Here is a 19906-nt window from a genome sequence, read left to right as displayed (position 1 = left end):
TCGTTTATGGAGATTACCTTGGTTACGAAGGATCCTCCTAAAATGGGGTTTCAAATTCTTCATTTTCTTTACCACGGAAAACATGGTGGCACCCTCCACACTTTTACTCCATTCGGATATCACTGCTTGACCGAACTCAGGCTTTGATGTAATAAAGTTTGGAAACTTAAACGGTTTAGGCCGACCTGTAGCTATTGAAGCTAGTCTCAAGATGCCTGGAGCATGATCCGATATACGGAAAGGTAGAAACATAGCATAAGCATCCGGAAAAACATCTATGAGTTTGACATTGCCCATTATACGGTCAATTTTCTTAAGGATTCCCACTCCATCCTTTGGTTTTTGATTCCATGTATAATGAAGCCCATGACTTTTCACATCTATCAACTATGAATTTTGAACACAATCATAAAACTCTCTCATAGCAATTGTGTGGGAAGACGGCCCCGTAAGAAAATCCTCCATATTCAAAGCAGCGTTAAAATCCCCCATGACTACCCAAGGAGAATCTTGAGTAAGGCCCTTAAAATTGCATAAATCAGCCCACAGGCTCCTCCTATCCTGATACTTATTTTCTGCATACACAAAGGAACAAAAAATCTTCTTTTGGACAGTTTTGACGAAAACCTGAGCATGTATAACCTGATCCGACTGCGACACAACCATAAGATCAATTTCATCAGCATTCCATCCCAGAATTATTCTCGTACCCCTATCACAAACACCTCCGTTAGATGTCCAGTTCCATTTTCTAAAAACCTTCTTACAAATCTTATTCAGGTTGTCAACATTCACATGGGACTCAAGTATGGCACAAACACTTAACCGGTTCTTCGTAATAAATAACCGAACCTCACTTTGTTTCAGGGGTTGGTTCAGACCCCTTATATTCCATGAAGCTAGGCTACCCATTAAAACCATTGTCACCGGGAGTGCTTGCCCCCTCAGAAGTATCATTGTTCAGCTTACCACTCATAAAGTCCGCCATCTCCGTCGGATTCAACTCTTTAACTTCATCTGGTTGTTGTATTCTGGCCCCACAATTCACATCTCCAGTCGAGTTAACATTAACCGGACCCCTTCTCTCATCAGACTTTTCATTAGCAAGCACCTCAAAAGGATTGGAAATTTTAACCGTATTAGTGTTTATAGTAGCTGAGCTATCCCCCTTAGTTCCTGACGTACTTGCATGATATTTATTTACCTTGGGTTTATACACCACCTTCGGCTTCTGCTTCTTTTGAGGAAACGAGTATCTCGCCGTCTTCCTTTTATCTGTAACAAAGCCCTCCTCATCAACAGAAACCATTGTGGACTTGCCATTAGGTTTCTTGCTACACAAACTATCATCATGTCCAAACAAACAGCATACACTACATCGTAGGGGCCTCCACTCATATTCAACCTTAATCCGCTCCATAATGAATCCTTCCTCATCCATTTTCGGTATAGCTATGGTAATATGGTCCTTAAGTTCATTATCAGCATTAAGCTCAATCATTGCACGGGCATAACTACTCCTTCCCCAGTTCTCCACACACATATCAGCCGTATAAGAATCTAGCCTTTTGGGCACCCCAAGCTTCGAGGCCAGCAAGCTCAATCCATCATCAGTATAAACCGAAATCGGCACATTATGAAGCTTCACCCATATTGGAACCGTTTTAATACTATCTTTTTTAAGAGTAGCCTTTGGTGACCAAATATTCAAGAATAACGGGGTTTTCCGTATTAACCATGGACCACCTTCCAACACCTTCATCAAACCATCCTTGGAGTCAAACTTAAAGAAAAAAAAGCCCGATGTGTTCATCATAAGTTTAGAAAAACCAAAATTAGCCCAAACATTCTTTGCATAATACTCTACCACAGGAAACGGTAATCGATTCCCTAAGAAATAACCATATAGCACATTATCAAACTTATCCTGTACCTGCTGGACAACCACTTTCGGTATAACGACATCAGCATCATCTCTAGTTTCCTTAGGTTCCAGAAGTCTGAAGTTGACCTCTCGTCTCTTACGGGTAGATTGCACTTATCAGCATATGAAACAATGTTATCCTTCTTACCAACATCCTAGAAAACTTCATCATGAACAGCATTCGGTTTAGCTATATCCGGGCCCTCCGCAGTGAGATCAACCGGAACAGTTATCTATGTAAGTTCATCAATCACATTAATCACTTTCGATCCCTGCTGTTTGTCATTCAGAACACCTCGACGAGGTATCAATGGATTCCCATCAATCCGCACCGGCTTGTTTAGCAAAGAAGAATTTTGACGCATATCCTGGACATTAATCGAACCCTTAGACGTAATGAACACATCCTCATGCATCCTTTCCGAAAAGGACCGAAACCCTAGATCCTCCAAACTCCTATCACGATTATTCTCCATGCATACGAATGTAAATAGTAACCAGATGGAATAAGCATGCAGCACGAATTAAACAAAAAAGAAACAAAACCACGGCAATTAAAAACGACGGCAGAACCCTAGCAAAAAAAACGAAACGAAAAACCCTAATATCAACTTCAAAAGATTAGAAACCAGGATTGAAGTCTAGAACCCTACTCAGAAGGAACGACAACACCCCAATACCTAACCCAGATCGATTGAAATTAAGGAAGAAATCAAGAACTCGCTAGGGTTTTAGAGGGGTCGCCAAAATCGCCAAGGAGACCAGAGAGAAGCCATTCCCATGTCTTGGTTTAATTTTTGGCCTTGGGTGTTTTGTTTTGGCCTTGGTTGCTTAGTTTCTTTGTTAACGTTTGTTAGGGATGTTTTTTTGTTGGCTTTGTTGGTTTGTTGTCCTAGTCTTGGTAGGCCAAGTCTAGTTGGTGTGTCGTTTTGACACATCCTTGTACTTATTTGGTTCATTTATAAAATTCATCAGGGTAACCCTTTACCCAAAATCACAAGGTTCCGAGACGGAGCTTAACCTGAGTCTCGGTTAAGAACGGCGATGACCTATGTTTCACACGGCGCACGATTCCATAGATAGTTTCATTCTAGATCGTGATGGAGGACATAGCTTACGATCATCGGCTTTGATCATTCCACTAGGCATTTGATTAGGACATTGCACAATGATCCGAACACTTTGCCGCATCTCTTCGATACGAATACAGTAACGATCATAGCAATCTCCTCTGGTACCTACTGGTACGTCAGGATCCAATTGGTCATGAACATCGTAAGGTGCTGCTCTTCGCGAATCCCAGCATACCCCTGGTTGGGATGGGTAGGCCCACCACTTCACTTTCACTTAGGCCCGGGCCAAGTCAGTGGGGGACCCTGTCGGGCTCCTTCCCCCCCAAAAGAAGAAATTGTACGTGAGAGTTTCCCTTCATACGACTCGAATCATTCTCAGATGCCCCGAGAGGCATCCTTTCCTTGTTTGTTGGGTTGGCTCACGCGCGCGCAAACGCGCACCGGCCGCAACAACAGGAAACTATGACCAATAGAGTCAGACACTTAGCTACATCCGCACGCAAAAGGAATGTGGTTTTGGTTGAGACTTTCTTTTCCTTATTAGTAAAGAGGGCTAGGGATGTTCGCGGAGTCCGTGCCTTCAGTACCATCGAAAGGTCGTTCTTGGGCGGATCCCGCTCCTAAACATAAAGGATAGGAGTCCTGGGGCTGGGCCTACCATATCAAAAGGGTCGTAAAAGAACCCGGCCACCTATTTCATTCGACGTTCCGGGGCAGGGGCCCGACTGATTCGACCGACTTTTGCTTTTTGGATAACAAGAAGGCGAGCTTCTCTACTTTGCTCAAATAAAAAGCCCAGTCAGCCACCAACTCGGTGCAGGTCACGCGACCTACAGCTCGACCTTCGCTTTTTGAGGCTTCCTCAACGGGTGGATCGCACAAGGTGGTTAGACTTGTGCGAGCCCAAAATCTTGCATACGATATTAACTGTTGAATGTGAAGATGTGTGTTACCATGATTCGTATGTGTTTCTTGCATGTTATTTGTTTGGGCTGGTTTTCTAATGGGTTTATTTTAAATCGCAGAAGTATGAATATGATATGCTCTTGACTATTAACGTATCAAACGTGTTGCCATGAACTATACGTGCTCGTAACATGTTAACTTGTGTGAAACCTATGTGCATTACTTGAAGTCAAAACCTGACTTGTATGGTAACCCTGTTAGGACGTGGTTGACCACTCGTAGTTCAAGAAAACCTTTTGTGCACCAGCCGAGCAAACCAAGGTGAGTTCACACAGCCAAGGCATGGGGTTCCCGGGTGGGAATGGGATTGGATGACTTATTGTATATACTCAGATGGTAGAACCTCACGATAAGATACGGCTAGACTAGTAACACTTATTGAACTGATCTTCGCACACCTGCCAAGGGTTGGTCGCGATATTATGACTGACTTCGCACACCTGCCATAGGAAGGCCGCGAACTAAATGTACTAATCTTCGCACACCTGCCTGGGAGGCCGCGATACAAATAAACCTAGTCTAGAATACTTGGGAAAAACATCCCCTAATATCTTCGCATACCTGCCTGGGAGGCCGCGATGGAAACTAATACGATACATGACATAACGAACGAACATACTGCTACTCACACTATACTATTACTGAACTATTAACTGTGAACTCGCTCAACTAGTTGTTGACTCTCTATTACATGCCTTGCAGGCTTATAGGTGCATATCCAAGGAACTTGCTGTCTGGGAAGCTGGAGTGGTCATGGGTCGAGACACATGGAAACGCAACACAAGAACTAAGAACTTACATGTGGTTTTTATAAACACTCATTGAGTTAAATAAGCTTCCGCTGTAAACCATGAAATATTGTGTTATTGTAACACTTCTTGTTTATAAATGGAAGTATTATTCACCTATACTTATGAGTTCTATGTGATTGATGGTTAAGATCCTGGTCAGTCACGCCTCCAAGCGGTGGTACTCCGCATGTGGATTTTGGGGGTGTGACAGATTGGTATCAGAGCCATTGGTTATAGTGAACTTGGTCTTAAAAAAAAGGGGGAAACTGTTTTTGTAAAACCAGACTATAACCGGACAGTTCTGAAAATGAGAATACGACCATGACACTCAGCTCCAGACTGCAAGGTTCGTCTCTCTTATACTCATTGTACTACATAACTAGTGAACACCTACATACGATATTGCATGTGATTGCACGTTAGCACACCAATATGAATTCATGTACACTTTCTCGTATCATGTGATTGATAGGGTGGTAATTCCCTAAACCTCCATGACTTACACTACTTGATACTCTTTGAAATCTACTCGAGTGTGGGGAACCATTTGACATGAGTTAAGAGGAGCTGAGATGAACATGCAAATCACAATATTATTGTGGGTGCACACATAATAATATTGTGGGGTGCATGTGAGTCCCAGTAAGGCTTAACAAGTGGAAAAGGGGTCCTGTCCCGTTATTTGCTCAGTGAGAAACATAACCAACCTATAGGGGCCATAGCAGTAATTGCCTCCCTACTCAAACTTAAACGCGAACTTCTTATTTATCGTTGGATTCTTTCGAAACTCGATGCTGTCGAGTGTTACCCGAACACCCATCAGAACACCTAGCGAACTGTGTAAAATGTTAGGTGCCTATACAAACGTCCCTAAGTTGGATGTCCCCGCGTCGAATGATTGAAGGATACCTTTCCTACTCCTTCTCGTTTATTGAAACTCATGGATTGATGTCTCCGATCCCGAAGCGTGATCACTTCTGCAATACTCTCGCCTCAGACGGTGAACTACTCAAACCACACGCAACGACGACGGACCGGAGGATGAGCGTAACCCCCCTACCGATCTCAGCACGGACTAAGTTAAAACGTCAACAACCCAAGGAACAATGACAGTTTTGGGAACTCTGGTAGTAGAAGCAACAACACTGGATGTGGTACTCACGATGGGCATTTAGGATTGGTATGGACAACGCTAAGATTGTAACAACATGGTGGCCTTCGTGCCCTTAGTAATAAACCACTTCGTCACAGTTTGGCTCAACCCTGGTACATCTCGAAACCGAACCTGCTATGGAAGCGGCAGATGGCGAGCCTATTGAAACCTTATATGGGTGTAGGAATGCAAACTCGACCTTGTGGGACAAGTGATCAACGTCGACCCTTCTTCTACCCTTGATAGATTTGATGCGGTAGCCGTGTGGATTGGCTGCCCAGGTATCGTATGCATACACCCAGTGAGAAGAAAACTTTGTGCGGAAAAACATTACCTACTGCAGCGTGTCAGGGTGGCACAACGGTTAACTTCATTTCAGTAAGAAGGACCAGGAGTGTCTACGGAAGGATTACCTAGCTACGATAACCCTCAGCACGGATGTCAAGACTAAGGAAAGGAGGATCGAGGATCCACCAATTATTCGTGACTTCTCCCTAAATGTTACCTGAAGAATTGTCAGGTTTATCTACACATCGACAGGTGGGATGTCAGACCGGTATCATGCTAGAAGTAACCCTCGTTATTGGTATATCTTACTACCATACACCAGGAAGGTTACAGGAACTGCCTAATCAACTCCAAAAATTTTTGGACTCGTGCTTCACTTTAAGGGGCCCCCGTTATACGCAAGAAGAGGAGTTACCCAACATGTGTTACGATTATCGAGGAACTCAACAAAGTGATAGTGGAGAGCCGCCATCCTCTTCCACGAATTGATGATCTATTCGACCAGTTGTAAAGGGGTCAAGCTACTACACCAAGATGGACCTGAGGCCAGGTTACCACCAGCTGAGAGTCCGGGTTGAGGACGTCTTCAGAACATGCTTTCAGAACTCGTTACGACCACTATGAGTTTCTTGTCATGCTACTCGGGTTAACAAACGCACCGGCAGTCTTCATGGACCTTATGAACAGAGTGTACAAGCCCAACCTAGATAAGCTTGTGATTGTATCCGTCGACGACATTCTAATTTACTCCAAGAGTCAGGAGAAAAACGAGCAGCATTTACGATTGATTTTGGAACTCCTTCGAACAGAGCAGTTGTACGCCAAGTTTTCAAAATGCGACTTCTAGCTTCGTGAAGTCCACTTTCTAGGCCCCGTGGTAAACAAGGATGCGATTCATGTTGATCCATCCAAGGTAGATTCAATCAGAAATTGGCCTGCACCTCGTACACCAACGGAAATACGCCAATTCTTGGGTTTGGCGGGTTACTACAGACGATTTGTCAAAGACTTCTCGAAGATCACGCAGCCACTTACGCTACTGACACAGAAGGGTGTCACCTACCGTTGGGGAGATTCCCAGGAAAACGCTTCCCAATACTGAAGGGATAGGCTCTGCAGCGCACCTATCCTCTCATTGAACTAGTAACACTTATTGAACTGATCTTCGCACACCTGCCAAGGGTTGGCCGCGATATTATGACTGACTTCGCACACCTGCCATAGGAAGGCCGCGAACTAAATGTACTAATCTTCGCACACCTGCCTGGGAGGCCGCAATACAAATAAACCTAGTCTAGAATACTTGGGAAAAACATCCCCTAATATCTTCGCATACCTGCCTGGGAGGCCGCGATGGAAACTAATACGATACATGTCACACCCCCAAAAATCCACCTGCGGAGTATCACCGCTTGGGAGCGTGACTGACCAGGATCAAGCCACCAATCATACAGAACATTGTATAAAGTAAAAGTAAACACATTATAATCCAAACCATTTCCATATGAAAGGTGTTTCCAAAACATAAGTAAGTTAACATTGTTTAGCGGAAGCGTACTATTGTAAAACCCATAGCAAATAAGTATCAAACATCAAAAGTGTTTAACAAGGTGATCACGGTTCAAGCCCCACAACGACCAGCTCCTCCGTGTGCAAGCTCCAAGTACCTAACGATCTGCAAGGCATGTAACAGAATGATCAACAAACTAGTTGAGCGAGTTCACAGAAAGTAAATGCGTAAAAGTAAGTTCGTTTGTAACAAGTGGCTCTACTGGGCCGATTGTATGTTCTATTGGTGGTGGTGTTCCACGTTACTGGTGGTGGTGTTCCACGTTGTATAACCACTAGACTACTCGTAACTATAGGTATCCTTCACAACCGAGGATAGTGATCAGTATAAGTATCCTTCACAACCGAGGATAGTGATCAGTATAAGTATCCTTCACAACCGAGGATAGTGATCAGTATAAGTATCCTTCACAACCGAGGATAGTGATCAGTATAAGTATCCTTCACAACCGAGGATAGTAATGTGGTAGTCTAGTCATAGTGTCAATAATGTATCTAATCAACCTTATCCTTTCAATCCCATTCCCAACACCCCGGGAATCCCATGCCTTGGTAAGAGTGTGAACTCACCTTGGTTTGCTCGGTATGCTATGTTATGCACTCACAAGTAATTAATCAAGTCCTTGAATGATTCTAGAGAAAGAGAGGAATCAAACTTGTGATGATTTCTTGTGCCAAATGATTTGGTGATGATTGCTAGAGACAATGATTGTAGTGCTTTGGTTTTTGTGAATGATTAGAGAGTAATTAGTGAAAGGGTTTAGGGTTAAGTATAATCAAGTTTTCTAATGGCTCTCTACACCCCTAACTAATATAATTTACAATAGTACACCATCTCATAACTATTTCATAATTCCACCACCAAGTTTACACATTTGACAAGTTTCACAAATACAATCAAACAATCGAAACATAAATAACTTCATGGCAATCAATTGTGCAATTACATGAACGTGCAATAAATACGAAATAAAATCTTAGAAATTCGAGTTGTCACATTATCCCCAACTTGAAAGAAATTTCGTCCCGAAATTTGGTACGCACTCACTGAGGAAGCTAGGTAAGTTATATCATTCACTGGTTTTCCTGGGGTGTCACATCATCCCCCCGTTGATTTGGAATTTCGTCCCGAAATTCAGTAGTAGTAGCTTCAGCCTCAGTAGTGGATGCATTGGTTTCGAATAACTGGGGGTACTTTTCTTTCATTTGATCTTCGCGTTCCCAGGTGTACTCTGGGCCACGTTGGGAGTTCCAACGAACTCGAACAAGAGGGATTCTCTTGTGTTTGAGGACCTTAACATCCCGGTCCGTGATTTCAACTGGTTCCTCGACGAACTGCAACCGCTCGTCGATAGTGAGTTCCTTAAAAGGAACTATAAGGGTCTCATCTGATAGGCATTTCTTCAGATTCGACACGTGAAATACATTGTGAACTGCACCGAGTTCAGCTGGTAGGTTTAATCTGTAGGCTACTTTGCCAATCTTTTCTAAGATTTCGAATGGTCCGACGTACCGCGGATTCAGTTTGCCTCGTTTACCAAATCGAACCACACCCTTCCAGGGTGAAACTTTCAATAAAACCCGGTCCCCGACCTCAAATTCCAATGGCTTTCTACGCTTGTCCGCGTAGGCTTTCTGACGGTCGCGTGCTGCCGCCATGCGTTGCCGTATTTGTGCTATCTTTTCTGTGGCGTCCACAACAATCTCTGGACCCGTAATTTGACTATCCCCCACCTCTGCCCAACAGAGAGGTGACCGGCATTTACGTCCGTACAATGCCTCGAATGGAGCGGCTTGAATGCTGGTATGGTAACTGTTATTGTATGAAAACTCCACTAAAGGGAGGTGCTTTTCCCAGCCGTTGCCGAAATCGATAACACACGCTCGAAGCATGTCTTCTAGAGTTTGGATAGTTCGCTCAGACTGCCCATCCGTCTGAGGATGATATGCTGTGCTCATGTCTAAACGTGAGCCGAAGGATTTGTGCATCGCTTGCCAAAGCTCTGACGTGAATCGTGCATCGCGATCCGAAATAATAGAAGTGGGCACTCCGTGCCTCGAAACAACTTCTTTCAAGTAGATGTCTGCTAGGGTAGAAAACTTATCCGTTTCTTTGATAGCCAAGAAGTGAGCAGACTTCGTGAGCCGATCAACGATTACCCAAATAGTGTCATTCCCACGCTGGGATCTAGGTAAGCCCGTAACGAAATCCATGGAAATTTCTTCCCATTTCCACTGTGGTATCTTGGGTTGTTGAAGTAAGCCTGCTGGTTTCTGATACTCAACCTTGACTCTCGCACAGGTTAAGCATTTTCCGACGTATGTAGCGATGTGAGCCTTCATACTAGGCCACCAATAAGTAGTGCTAATGTCGTGGTACATTTTATCCGACCCTGGATGTACCGAATAGCGAGACTTGTGAGCTTCATCCATTACAAGTTCGCGTAAACCGCCATAAAGTGGGACCCAAATACGCCCCGTTACATAGTAGGCGCCGTCTTCCTTTTGTTCCATGCGTTGCCTTGAGCCGCGTAAGGCTTCAGCTTTGACGTTTTCGGGTTTCAGTGCTTCTAACTGAGCGGTTCGTATCTGTGCAGGAAGACTGGACTGAATAGTAAGCTGTAGCGCTCGCACGCGCTTAGGTAGAGTGTCTTTCCGACTGAGGGCATCAGCCACAACATTTGCCTTGCCTGGATGATACTTGATGGCGCATTCATAGTCGTTTAGAAGTTCAACCCATCTCCGTTGACGCATATTCAAATCCTTTTGCTTAAGAATATGCTCGAGACTCCTGTGATCGGTGTAAATCGTGCACCTGGTACCGTACAGGTAGTGTCGCCATATCTTAAGCGCGAAAACAACAGCTCCCAGCTCTAAATCGTGCGTCGTGTAGTTCCGTTCATGAACCTTGAGTTGCCGAGAAGCGTAGGCTATCACTTTATCACGTTGCATCAACACACATCCAAGACCCTGGATGGATGCATCACAATAAACCACGAAGTCATCCGTGCCCTCTGGCAACGAGAGAATAGGTGCGCTGCAAAGCCTATCCTTTAAGTACTGAAAAGCGGTCTCTTGCGTATTACCCCATCTGTAAACGACACCTTTCTGTGTTAGCATAGTAAGTGGTTGCGCGATCTTTGAGAAGTCTTTAATAAATCGCCTGTAGTATCCCGCCAAACCCAAGAATTGGCGTATTTCTGTTGGTGTACGCGGTGCTGGCCAATTTCTGATCGAATCTACCTTGGATGGATCGACATGAATCCCATCCTTGTTCACCACATGGCCTAAGAAGTGGACTTCACGAAGCCAGAAGTCGCATTTAGAAAACTTTGCGTACAGTTGCTCCTTCCGAAGAAGTTCCAAGATAAAACGTAGGTGCTGCTCGTGTTCCTCCTGACTCTTGGAGTAGATCAGAATGTCGTCGATGAAAACAATGACGAACTTGTCAAGATAAGGTTTACACACCCTGTTCATAAGATCCATGAAGACTGCAGGCGCGTTCGTAAGCCCGAATGGCATGACAAGAAACTCGTAATGGCCGTAGCGAGTTCTGAATGCTGTCTTGGAGACGTCCTCATCCCGGACTCTCAGCTGATGATAACCTGACCTTAAATCAATCTTGGAGTAGTAACACGACCCTTGCAACTGGTCGAATAAGTCGTCGATGCGCGGAAGAGGATAACGGTTCTTCACCGTCACCTTGTTGAGTTCACGGTAGTCTATACACATTCTGAACGTACCGTCTTTCTTCTTCACAAATAACACTGGAGCTCCCCAAGGCGAAGAGCTTGGACGAATAAAGCCCTTTTCCAGGAGCTCTTGTAGCTGCTTCGACAGTTCTTCCAGTTCGGTTGGAGCTAAACGATACGGTGCGCGGGCTATTGGTGCTGCTCCAGGAGCTAACTCAATCTGAAACTCAACTTGACGATGAGGAGGTAAACCAGGTAAATCTTCAGGAAACACTTGAGGAAAATCACGCACAACTGGTATATCCTCCAGCTTCTTTTCCTTTGTTGATGCGTCAGTGACAAGTGCCAGAATGGCAGTATGTCCCTTTCGTAAACATTTCTGCGCCTTTAAGTAAGAGATGATGCCAACCACAGCACCACTCTTGTCACCTTGTACTTCGAGAGGTTCTTGACTGGAGCGAGGAATACGAATAACTTTTTCTTTGCATAAGATCTCCGCATGATGTTGGGATAACCAATCCATACCGATGACGACGTCGAAACTACCCAAAACTATGGGTATGAGATCAATCGGGAAAGTCTGACCCGCTAGAACAATACTACAACCCTTGACTATATGTGCGGCTTCTACACTTTTACCATTGGCTAGTTCTACGACGTGTTTGGTGTCTAGAGGTGTTGGTGTACGTTTTAATAATTTACTCATTTTCAAGGACATATAACTTGTATCAGCACCCGAATCAAACAAGACAGTAACATAAATATCGTCGAGAAGAAACTTACCCATAACCACATTGGGATCATTCACTGCATCTCCTCGACCCAACACAAAAGCACGACCACGAGCTTCATTGCCGTTGTTGTTGTTGTTTCCCCCGTTGTTGTTGTTACCATTACCCTGATTGTTGTTATGGTTGTTGTTGTTCTGGTTTCTGTTCAGCTGAGGGCAATGCCTTTTGAAGTGACCCTCTGCACCGCAATGAAAACACCCTTTGTTACCCTGCTGCTGATTCTGCTGTGCTTGAGGTTGCTGCTGATTCTGGTTTGCAGGTTGAGGGCTTCTACAATCTTTGGCCTCATGACCCGTCTTGAGGCATCTTTGACAACGAACCTGGTTACACTGGCCACGATGATGCTTGTTGCAGGTGTTACACTTTGGAAGGTTTCCTCGATACCTTCCCTGTCTGTGGCTGCCTGAGGAGTGCTGACTTGGACTCTGGTAACTGTCTGTCTTTCGCTGTTGAGCTTGTGACTGCACTGAAGCTGATCCCTTGCTAGAATCCCCATCCCATTTTCTCTTACTTTCACTGGGAGTAGCAAGTGTAGTAGAAGCAGTAGCGGTAGCAGTAGCACTGATACGCTTAGGCAGTTTATTCTGATCCACTGCCTGATCGGTGATGCGGTGAGCGAGACGCTGGATTTCCTGAATGTTGTTGAGGTTAGCCGAGGTAACGTGGCTCTGTATTTCTGGTGCCAACCCTTTGAGATACAACTCAATACGCTTGTATGGAGGGTCCACCATAGTTGGACATAACACAGCCAACTCATTCGATCTCTTGGTGTAAGCTTCGATTTCCGAACCAACCATTTTCAAGTTATACAACTCATCCTCCAACTTGTGAATGTCTTCTCTAGTGCAGTATTCCCTCTTGATCAATTCTTTGAATTCATTCCAGGGTGTGGCGTTAGCAGCTGCCAACCCTAAGATTTGCACTTGTGCGTTCCACCAAGTGAGCGCAATCCCTTCAAGTGTGCCAGTGGCGAACTTCACCCTGCGAGCCTCAGGGCATTCACACATTTCGAAAACCGACTCGAGCTTTTCAAACCAGTGGAGGAGTCCAACTGCTCCCTCCGTGCCACTGAACGAGCTAGGACGACAATCCATGAAATTCTTGAAGGTGCACCCAGGTTGTTGCTGAGCGGGTTGACCTATTGTGTACGAACAGGGCAAAGTTAAGTACGAGAATTAGTGTAGGATCTAAAGATCCTAGTGTCTATACTGCAGGGTATACTACCTGCTTGGGCGGCTGCAACTGCCGCAGCAACGAGAGCCTCTAGCTGGGCTTGAGTCATGGTAATTCGTGCGGCCATTGATCTTCACATCAAAGGCAACATAAGTGAGAAAAGTTCGCGAATAGTGCGATGACAGAAGAGTGTAAGCACGTAAGTGTTCTCAAGCAATAACAAGTAGTGAGCAAAGTAATGTAAGCATACTACGAGCAAAGTTCTATGCAGTTCTAGCATGTAGGCAATAAACATAAACCTTATTACCTAGGATGTCGAGTCTTGCACGTGGAGCGAAGCGTCGTTGTGGATCGTTGAGAGCACTGTTCTGGTTATAGTCCGGTTTTAATAAAAACGTTTTTCCATATTAAAACCAAGTTCTCTATAACCAATGGCTCTGATACCAATCTGTCACACCCCCAAAAATCCACCTGCGGAGTATCACCGCTTGGGAGCGTGACTGACCAGGATCAAGCCACCAATCATACAGAACATTGTATAAAGTAAAAGTAAACACATTATAATCCAAACCATTTCCATATGAAAGGTGTTTCCAAAACATAAGTAAGTTAACATTGTTTAGCGGAAGCGTACTATTGTAAAACCCATAGCAAATAAGTATCAAACATCAAAAGTGTTTAACAAGGTGATCACGGTTCAAGCCCCACAACGACCAGCTCCTCCGTGTGCAAGCTCCAAGTACCTAACGATCTGCAAGGCATGTAACAGAATGATCAACAAACTAGTTGAGCGAGTTCACAGAAAGTAAATGCGTAAAAGTAAGTTCGTTTGTAACAAGTGGCTCTACTGGGCCGATTGTATGTTCTATTGGTGGTGGTGTTCCACGTTACTGGTGGTGGTGTTCCACGTTGTATAACCACTAGACTACTCGTAACTATAGGTATCCTTCACAACCGAGGATAGTGATCAGTATAAGTATCCTTCACAACCGAGGATAGTGATCAGTATAAGTATCCTTCACAACCGAGGATAGTGATCAGTATAAGTATCCTTCACAACCGAGGATAGTGATCAGTATAAGTATCCTTCACAACCGAGGATAGTAATGTGGTAGTCTAGTCATAGTGTCAATAATGTATCTAATCAACCTTATCCTTTCAATCCCATTCCCAACACCCCGGGAATCCCATGCCTTGGTAAGAGTGTGAACTCACCTTGGTTTGCTCGGTATGCTATGTTATGCACTCACAAGTAATTAATCAAGTCCTTGAATGATTCTAGAGAAAGAGAGGAATCAAACTTGTGATGATTTCTTGTGCCAAATGATTTGGTGATGATTGCTAGAGACAATGATTGTAGTGCTTTGGTTTTTGTGAATGATTAGAGAGTGATTAGTGAAAGGGTTTAGGGTTAAGTATAATCAAGTTTTCTAATGGCTCTCTACACCCCTAACTAATATAATTTACAATAGTACACCATCTCATAACTATTTCATAATTCCACCACCAAGTTTACACATTTGACAAGTTTCACAAATACAATCAAACAATCGAAACATAAATAACTTCATGGCAATCAATTGTGCAATTACATGAACGTGCAATAAATACGAAATAAAATCTTAGAAATTCGAGTTGTCACAATACATGACATAACGAACGAACATACTGCTACTCACACTATACTATTACTGAACTATTAACTGTGAACTCGCTCAACTAGTTGTTGACTCTCTATTACATGCCTTGCAGGCTTATAGGTGCATATCCAAGGAACTTGCTGTCTGGGAAGCTGGAGTGGTCATGGGTCGAGACACATAGAAACGCAACACAAGAACTAAGAACTTACATGTGGTTTTTATAAACACTCATTGAGTTAAATAAGCTTCCGCTGTAAACCGTGAAATATTGTGTTATTGTAACACTTGTTGTTTATAAATGGAAGTATTATTCACCTATACTTATGAGTTCAATGTGATTGATGGTTAAGATCCTGGTCAGTCACGCCTCTAAGCGGTGGTACTCCGCATGTGGATTTTGGGGGTGTGATAAGTAGGGTCAGGCAGAACCGTTGTTGCCTGATGGGAACTTCCCCCATATTGCTATCAATGTCTTCATGTCGCACGACCTCTTAACATTACACCACTGAATCCCCAATCCTTTGCTTGCTGTGCAGTGACAGTACCAATATCCACTAATCGTTGTTTCCAGATACGGTTGCCGGTTGACATCTCTTCTAATTCGTCGATACGAGAAGCAAATTGTTGTGTGGAGGAATCAATATCTCGACATAAGCCAAGAGGCAGATCTTGTGCCACTCCACCTGGTCGTATGAAACTGGCATGCATCCTGGCTCCTGAGACTCTTTCATAGAATTCCAACAATTTTTCCCGCTCCTCAAAAGCCCACAGGAACGGAGTTGATGCTCCCACATCCATAGCATGAGTAGTTAAAGCAAGTGAATGATTTGAAATTCGAGTTATTTCACGGAATAACACTCGTATATATTGAGCTCGTAATGGTACCTCACAATTCAAAAGTTTCTCCACGGCTGAAGAATGAGCGTGTTCTTGGGCCATCATAGAAACATAGATAGGGTCGACGACCGAACGAACAACGAAACTTTACGACAGCTTTTTCGTACATGTTCATTTGCGTCACATACACAAGTGCTCTCTGAACCGTGCAATAAGGTCACCCATAACACGGCTCTCCCATTTGAGTTATCTTAGCCCCCGGCCATGCTATTCAAGAATATTAGAAAAATGGCAGCGTAAGGTAACAACTAGTATTGAAAGTTGGTCGCCTTTGGAAGCGTTCGCTGGTAACCAAAGCGTATCGTTCCCGCAACCACTTTTTTTGGGGGTAAAGGGTTACCTCGGTGATTCTATTATAGACAACCGCCAAATAAGTACAAGTAGTGAGGATGAGTTCCCCACTAGTTCATATACAGGACATGCCCCATATATGTAAGCAAAAAACAAACAAAACAAGATACCACCTCAATCTAGCCTACTACAATCATGATAATGACTAACTAGTAGACAAACGAAAAAAAATCAAAACAAACAACGTCAACCGCCATCATCAAAAATGAAATTGCTACCAACCGGCAGCCCCTTTGCATGAAACAGAAGCCACCTATCCATTGGACAGCTTTATGTGAGAGGTGCTTGCCCCTGTACTGGAAGACATAGGATGTGTACCCGATGTCATAAACTCATTCGTTTCATCATATACAACCTCTACCCCGTCATCGTCAGACTCCTCATTTAGCTCACGTCCCCCTTTATATCTCCCCTGGAAGGAACCCCCATTCCCCCCCAACAAACCCAAGAGCACTAAACGAATTGAAAAGCGAACGCTTTTGTACTTTGTTTATAGATTTTTTAGGTTATGCAATAGAACAGGGCTTGCACTTGAATTGAAGTAGCGCTTTTGGAATATGAGTAGGGCTCCTAGGTGGCGCGTTCGTGGAGGCAACCTGAAGGAAGAGCAAAAATAAGGTTAGGTGCTTGTGGGGCAAGGCCACCCGGCCTCGAATAGGAGGGGGCTTAGCTCTGGATCCTCCCTGCTTGCAGAAGTGAATGGATCAAAAGGGGGCTGATTCTCTATTTCTGGGCCGAGCGGGAGGTGAAGGCCATAAGAGAAGATTGCCCTCCCGCTAAGGAAGAGGGGAAAAAGGCGCTGTCATCTATCTCGACCAGTTTCCCGAGGCGTTGGAAATCCAGACCGGCTCATAGAATCACTGGTGCTATTTAGCCCTTCGTTTCAACAACAAAGAAATCATCTTTGACGATTTCCCATTCCTTCCCTGCCGAGCCGCCTCTCTTCGCCCTCTGCCTTCCCTTTCTATAACATAGCCAAGCGCCCTCCTTTACAATCACTAATAAAAAAGAAATAGCAATCAAAGCCCTATCGTATCAGTACGTCTCTGTGATTTTTCCAGCCCCAGGGGACTTTACTCGATCCATTCCCCAGTCTCCCGCACTGCTCAAGTAAGTGTGCGACTCCGTATGAGGACCTCCTTCCCTTCTGCCCACTCTCCGTTCACAGGTTCTCAAAATAGAGGAGGAAGGGTGGGCAGCAGGTACCACGAGCCCTCTGTCCCACACATCTATCCAGAAGCAAGTGTAGTTCACCGGTTCCACCTAATGCTCCTATCTATCGGCAAAGATCGTGTGAGTGTGTAGTTATGCTTCGGATGCTTCAACATAGAATAGATCGACCCAGTTCCCATTCTTTTCCGGTGCACTCACTTTATATCTCCGACACACAAGGAAGAACGCGATGGGAAGGAAGGAGCCCTAGCCTCTGTCCGGCCGATCATTCCGCTGGCATCTCGCATTCACGCCCCCGTTTGACTGCCGCTCGGGGATGTAGTTGTTGATACGTTAGTCTTAGTGGGTCGTTGGCTCCACTTGTTATCTCCTTCTACGACATGCTGTTGTCGTCGCCATATTCCATATGTCATTTAGTCATCTCTGCCTCGCTGCCGGTCAGCACCTCCGAAAGAAACAGAGGACTTCATTCAGTGACCCCGGGATCGCCCTCTGAACGATCAGAATAAGGTAAAGCTTGAAGATAAGTTTTGTACTCTATTAATTTCTCAGTCCCTCTAGTCGGGTGGGCGCTGGCCGGTCTTTCAACCATATCCCCCAAAAAACTGTACGTGCGGGTCTCCCCGCATGCGGCTCACACCATTCGAGGTGGCCCAGCCCAGCATTCATTCTAAAATCCTGTAGTGAAATTGAGACTGCTCGACTTCGGAAGCAAATTCGCGTGTAGGCAGCGCTGTCTGTCGTACCGTTTACTCTATCTATTCATTGAATTTGCTTGATTCCATTTTTATATAGGCTCGCTCCCTCTTTTTCCAAGAATTCATGCACTTCCTTTTGCTCCATAGGGCCTTATTTAATAGGTTCATAGTCCAAAGCCTTCCATTTCCGTCAAATGACCCAGCCTCCCCTGGCTCTTCCACCGTCCGGGCTCCCTTTCCTCCCTATGCTCCCCTGGCGCAGGCCTACCACGCTTCGCACCTGCGGTGTTTTCGCCAAACGGTATTTGCCAGTGCGCCATCCTCCCCGCTGGCTGTGTGGGCGGGTTGTCCCTCGCTGCTGCGTTCTGTTAGGCTATGGATTACAGGAACAAATGTAGTTGAATGGAATAGCAGGAGGGTTACACGTTCCATTGTGCCGAGATTTGAGGTGCAGGTGGTGATGATCACCCCGGGGTATGCGCTAGCGCCCTTGACAGGCACTCCAGAACCCGCCAACGCTCGTGAAAACCCAGGTCGGTCGGTCCTCCATTCATCTGACCAGAGGTGTGGATAACGAGGCCACCTTCACAACCTTCTCCCTTCTGTCCTTATGTTGTAGTATGGTAGGGCGGTTCGCTTGAATTGCTCAACCGCCCCTTAGCCCGGTGCTCATGATGCGCTACGGAACCTCCACCGTGCCGGGGGACCAAGCAAGGCATAGCTAGCGGCATCGGAGCCGACTCGGCATCAGCGGCTTCGTGCCGCACTGGAGTGATCCAATATGTGGTTCCGCACGTTCCACAACTTCTCCGTTTATTTCCAATACTGATCGTGAAACACCATGAGCAGCAAGATGTTGAGGTCCGAAATTCGAAGTGAAATTTTTGATTTGCCCATTCCTAGTCGTCATGGGAAAGAAAGGCAGAAAGAAGAAAGAAATGATTCCCTTTTTTCTTGTCCAATACCACCAGTACCAGAAATGCATCTCCTTCGCCCGCCCGAGAGAATTATTTGTCACACCCCCAAAATCCACAAGCGGAGTATCACCGCAGGAGGCGTGACATGACCAGGATCAGGCCACTAATCATATTGAACAATATAGTAAAGTAAATAAAAGTTTAACCACACAATATAATTGGTGTTCAAAAACAAGTTAACCAAGTTCAAGTTAATCAGCGGAAGCATAAAATGTAAAACCAAAACATAAGTCATAAGTTCATAAAGTTTAACGTGGCACCCAACGGTCCATGTCCCACAACGACTCCTCCTGCTCGTGCAAGCTCCATAAATACCTAACGACCTGCAAGGCATGTAACAACGATTCAACAACAAAGTTGAGCGAGTTCACAGTTGATGTTCATTTTATAGTTGTTCCAAAAACCATAAGTTCATTTGTAATCCATGAGTTAACCAATTCCGTGTTTCCCAAACCATAGCCAGTGGGGGCTACCCCATGTAACCACTAGACCGTTAGCATATCGACAACTGACTGAGAAAGTGGTGCCCTACGTCAATGTCTATCATCATTGACTAAGTGCCCAGATCTATTAGTACACGCCCGTCCTCCCGGCACGGTGTGAGGCTTGTCAACCCTAATAGCGCTATTAACTAATGACCCGCTCGCCATTGGCCCGACGATTAAGTCGATATAAAAATGAGGGACTTAATGATAGAGTTTTGTCTAGTAAGTTATATGTTGTCGTCCTTCCCAACTGAGGACGGAGGTA

At 44.8% G+C, this 19906-nt stretch overlaps 1 protein-coding gene and 1 pseudogene across 1 annotated transcript; one reads left to right on the top strand and one right to left on the bottom strand.

Annotated features, from left to right (window-relative positions):
- Positions 1-2980: 2980 nt before the first annotated feature.
- LOC118482638 (NADH dehydrogenase [ubiquinone] iron-sulfur protein 2-like) lies at positions 2981-15942 on the bottom strand. Its single transcript, XM_035978219.1, has 2 exons — positions 15547-15942; positions 2981-3238 (listed from the first exon to the last, which is right to left on the bottom strand). The coding sequence occupies exons 1-2, from the start codon at positions 15856-15858 to the stop codon at positions 2981-2983; spliced, it is 570 nt and encodes a 189-aa protein (XP_035834112.1). The 5' UTR covers positions 15859-15942.
- Positions 15943-15977: 35 nt separating this feature from the next.
- Positions 15978-17990, top strand: LOC110885296 (annotated as a pseudogene).
- Positions 17991-19906: the final 1916 nt, after the last annotated feature.

Source organism: Helianthus annuus, chromosome 10 (genome assembly GCF_002127325.2).
Source record: "Helianthus annuus cultivar XRQ/B chromosome 10, HanXRQr2.0-SUNRISE, whole genome shotgun sequence".
NCBI lineage: Eukaryota > Viridiplantae > Streptophyta > Magnoliopsida > Asterales > Asteraceae > Helianthus > Helianthus annuus.
Note: the sequence above shows the minus strand (reverse complement) of the source record. Positions and strands in the feature narration are given on the sequence as shown.

Excerpts from the sequence above, each read along its gene's own strand:
- LOC118482638 (XM_035978219.1), bottom strand. The coding sequence starts at position 15,858 with ATGGATGTGGGAGCATCAACTCCGTTCCTGTGGGCTTTTGAGGAGCGG. Across the intron at positions 3,239-15,546 it reads GTGGTGTAATGTTAAGAGGT|CCAGGGGTATGCTGGGATTC; the intron begins CGTGCGACATGA and ends TACCCATCCCAA.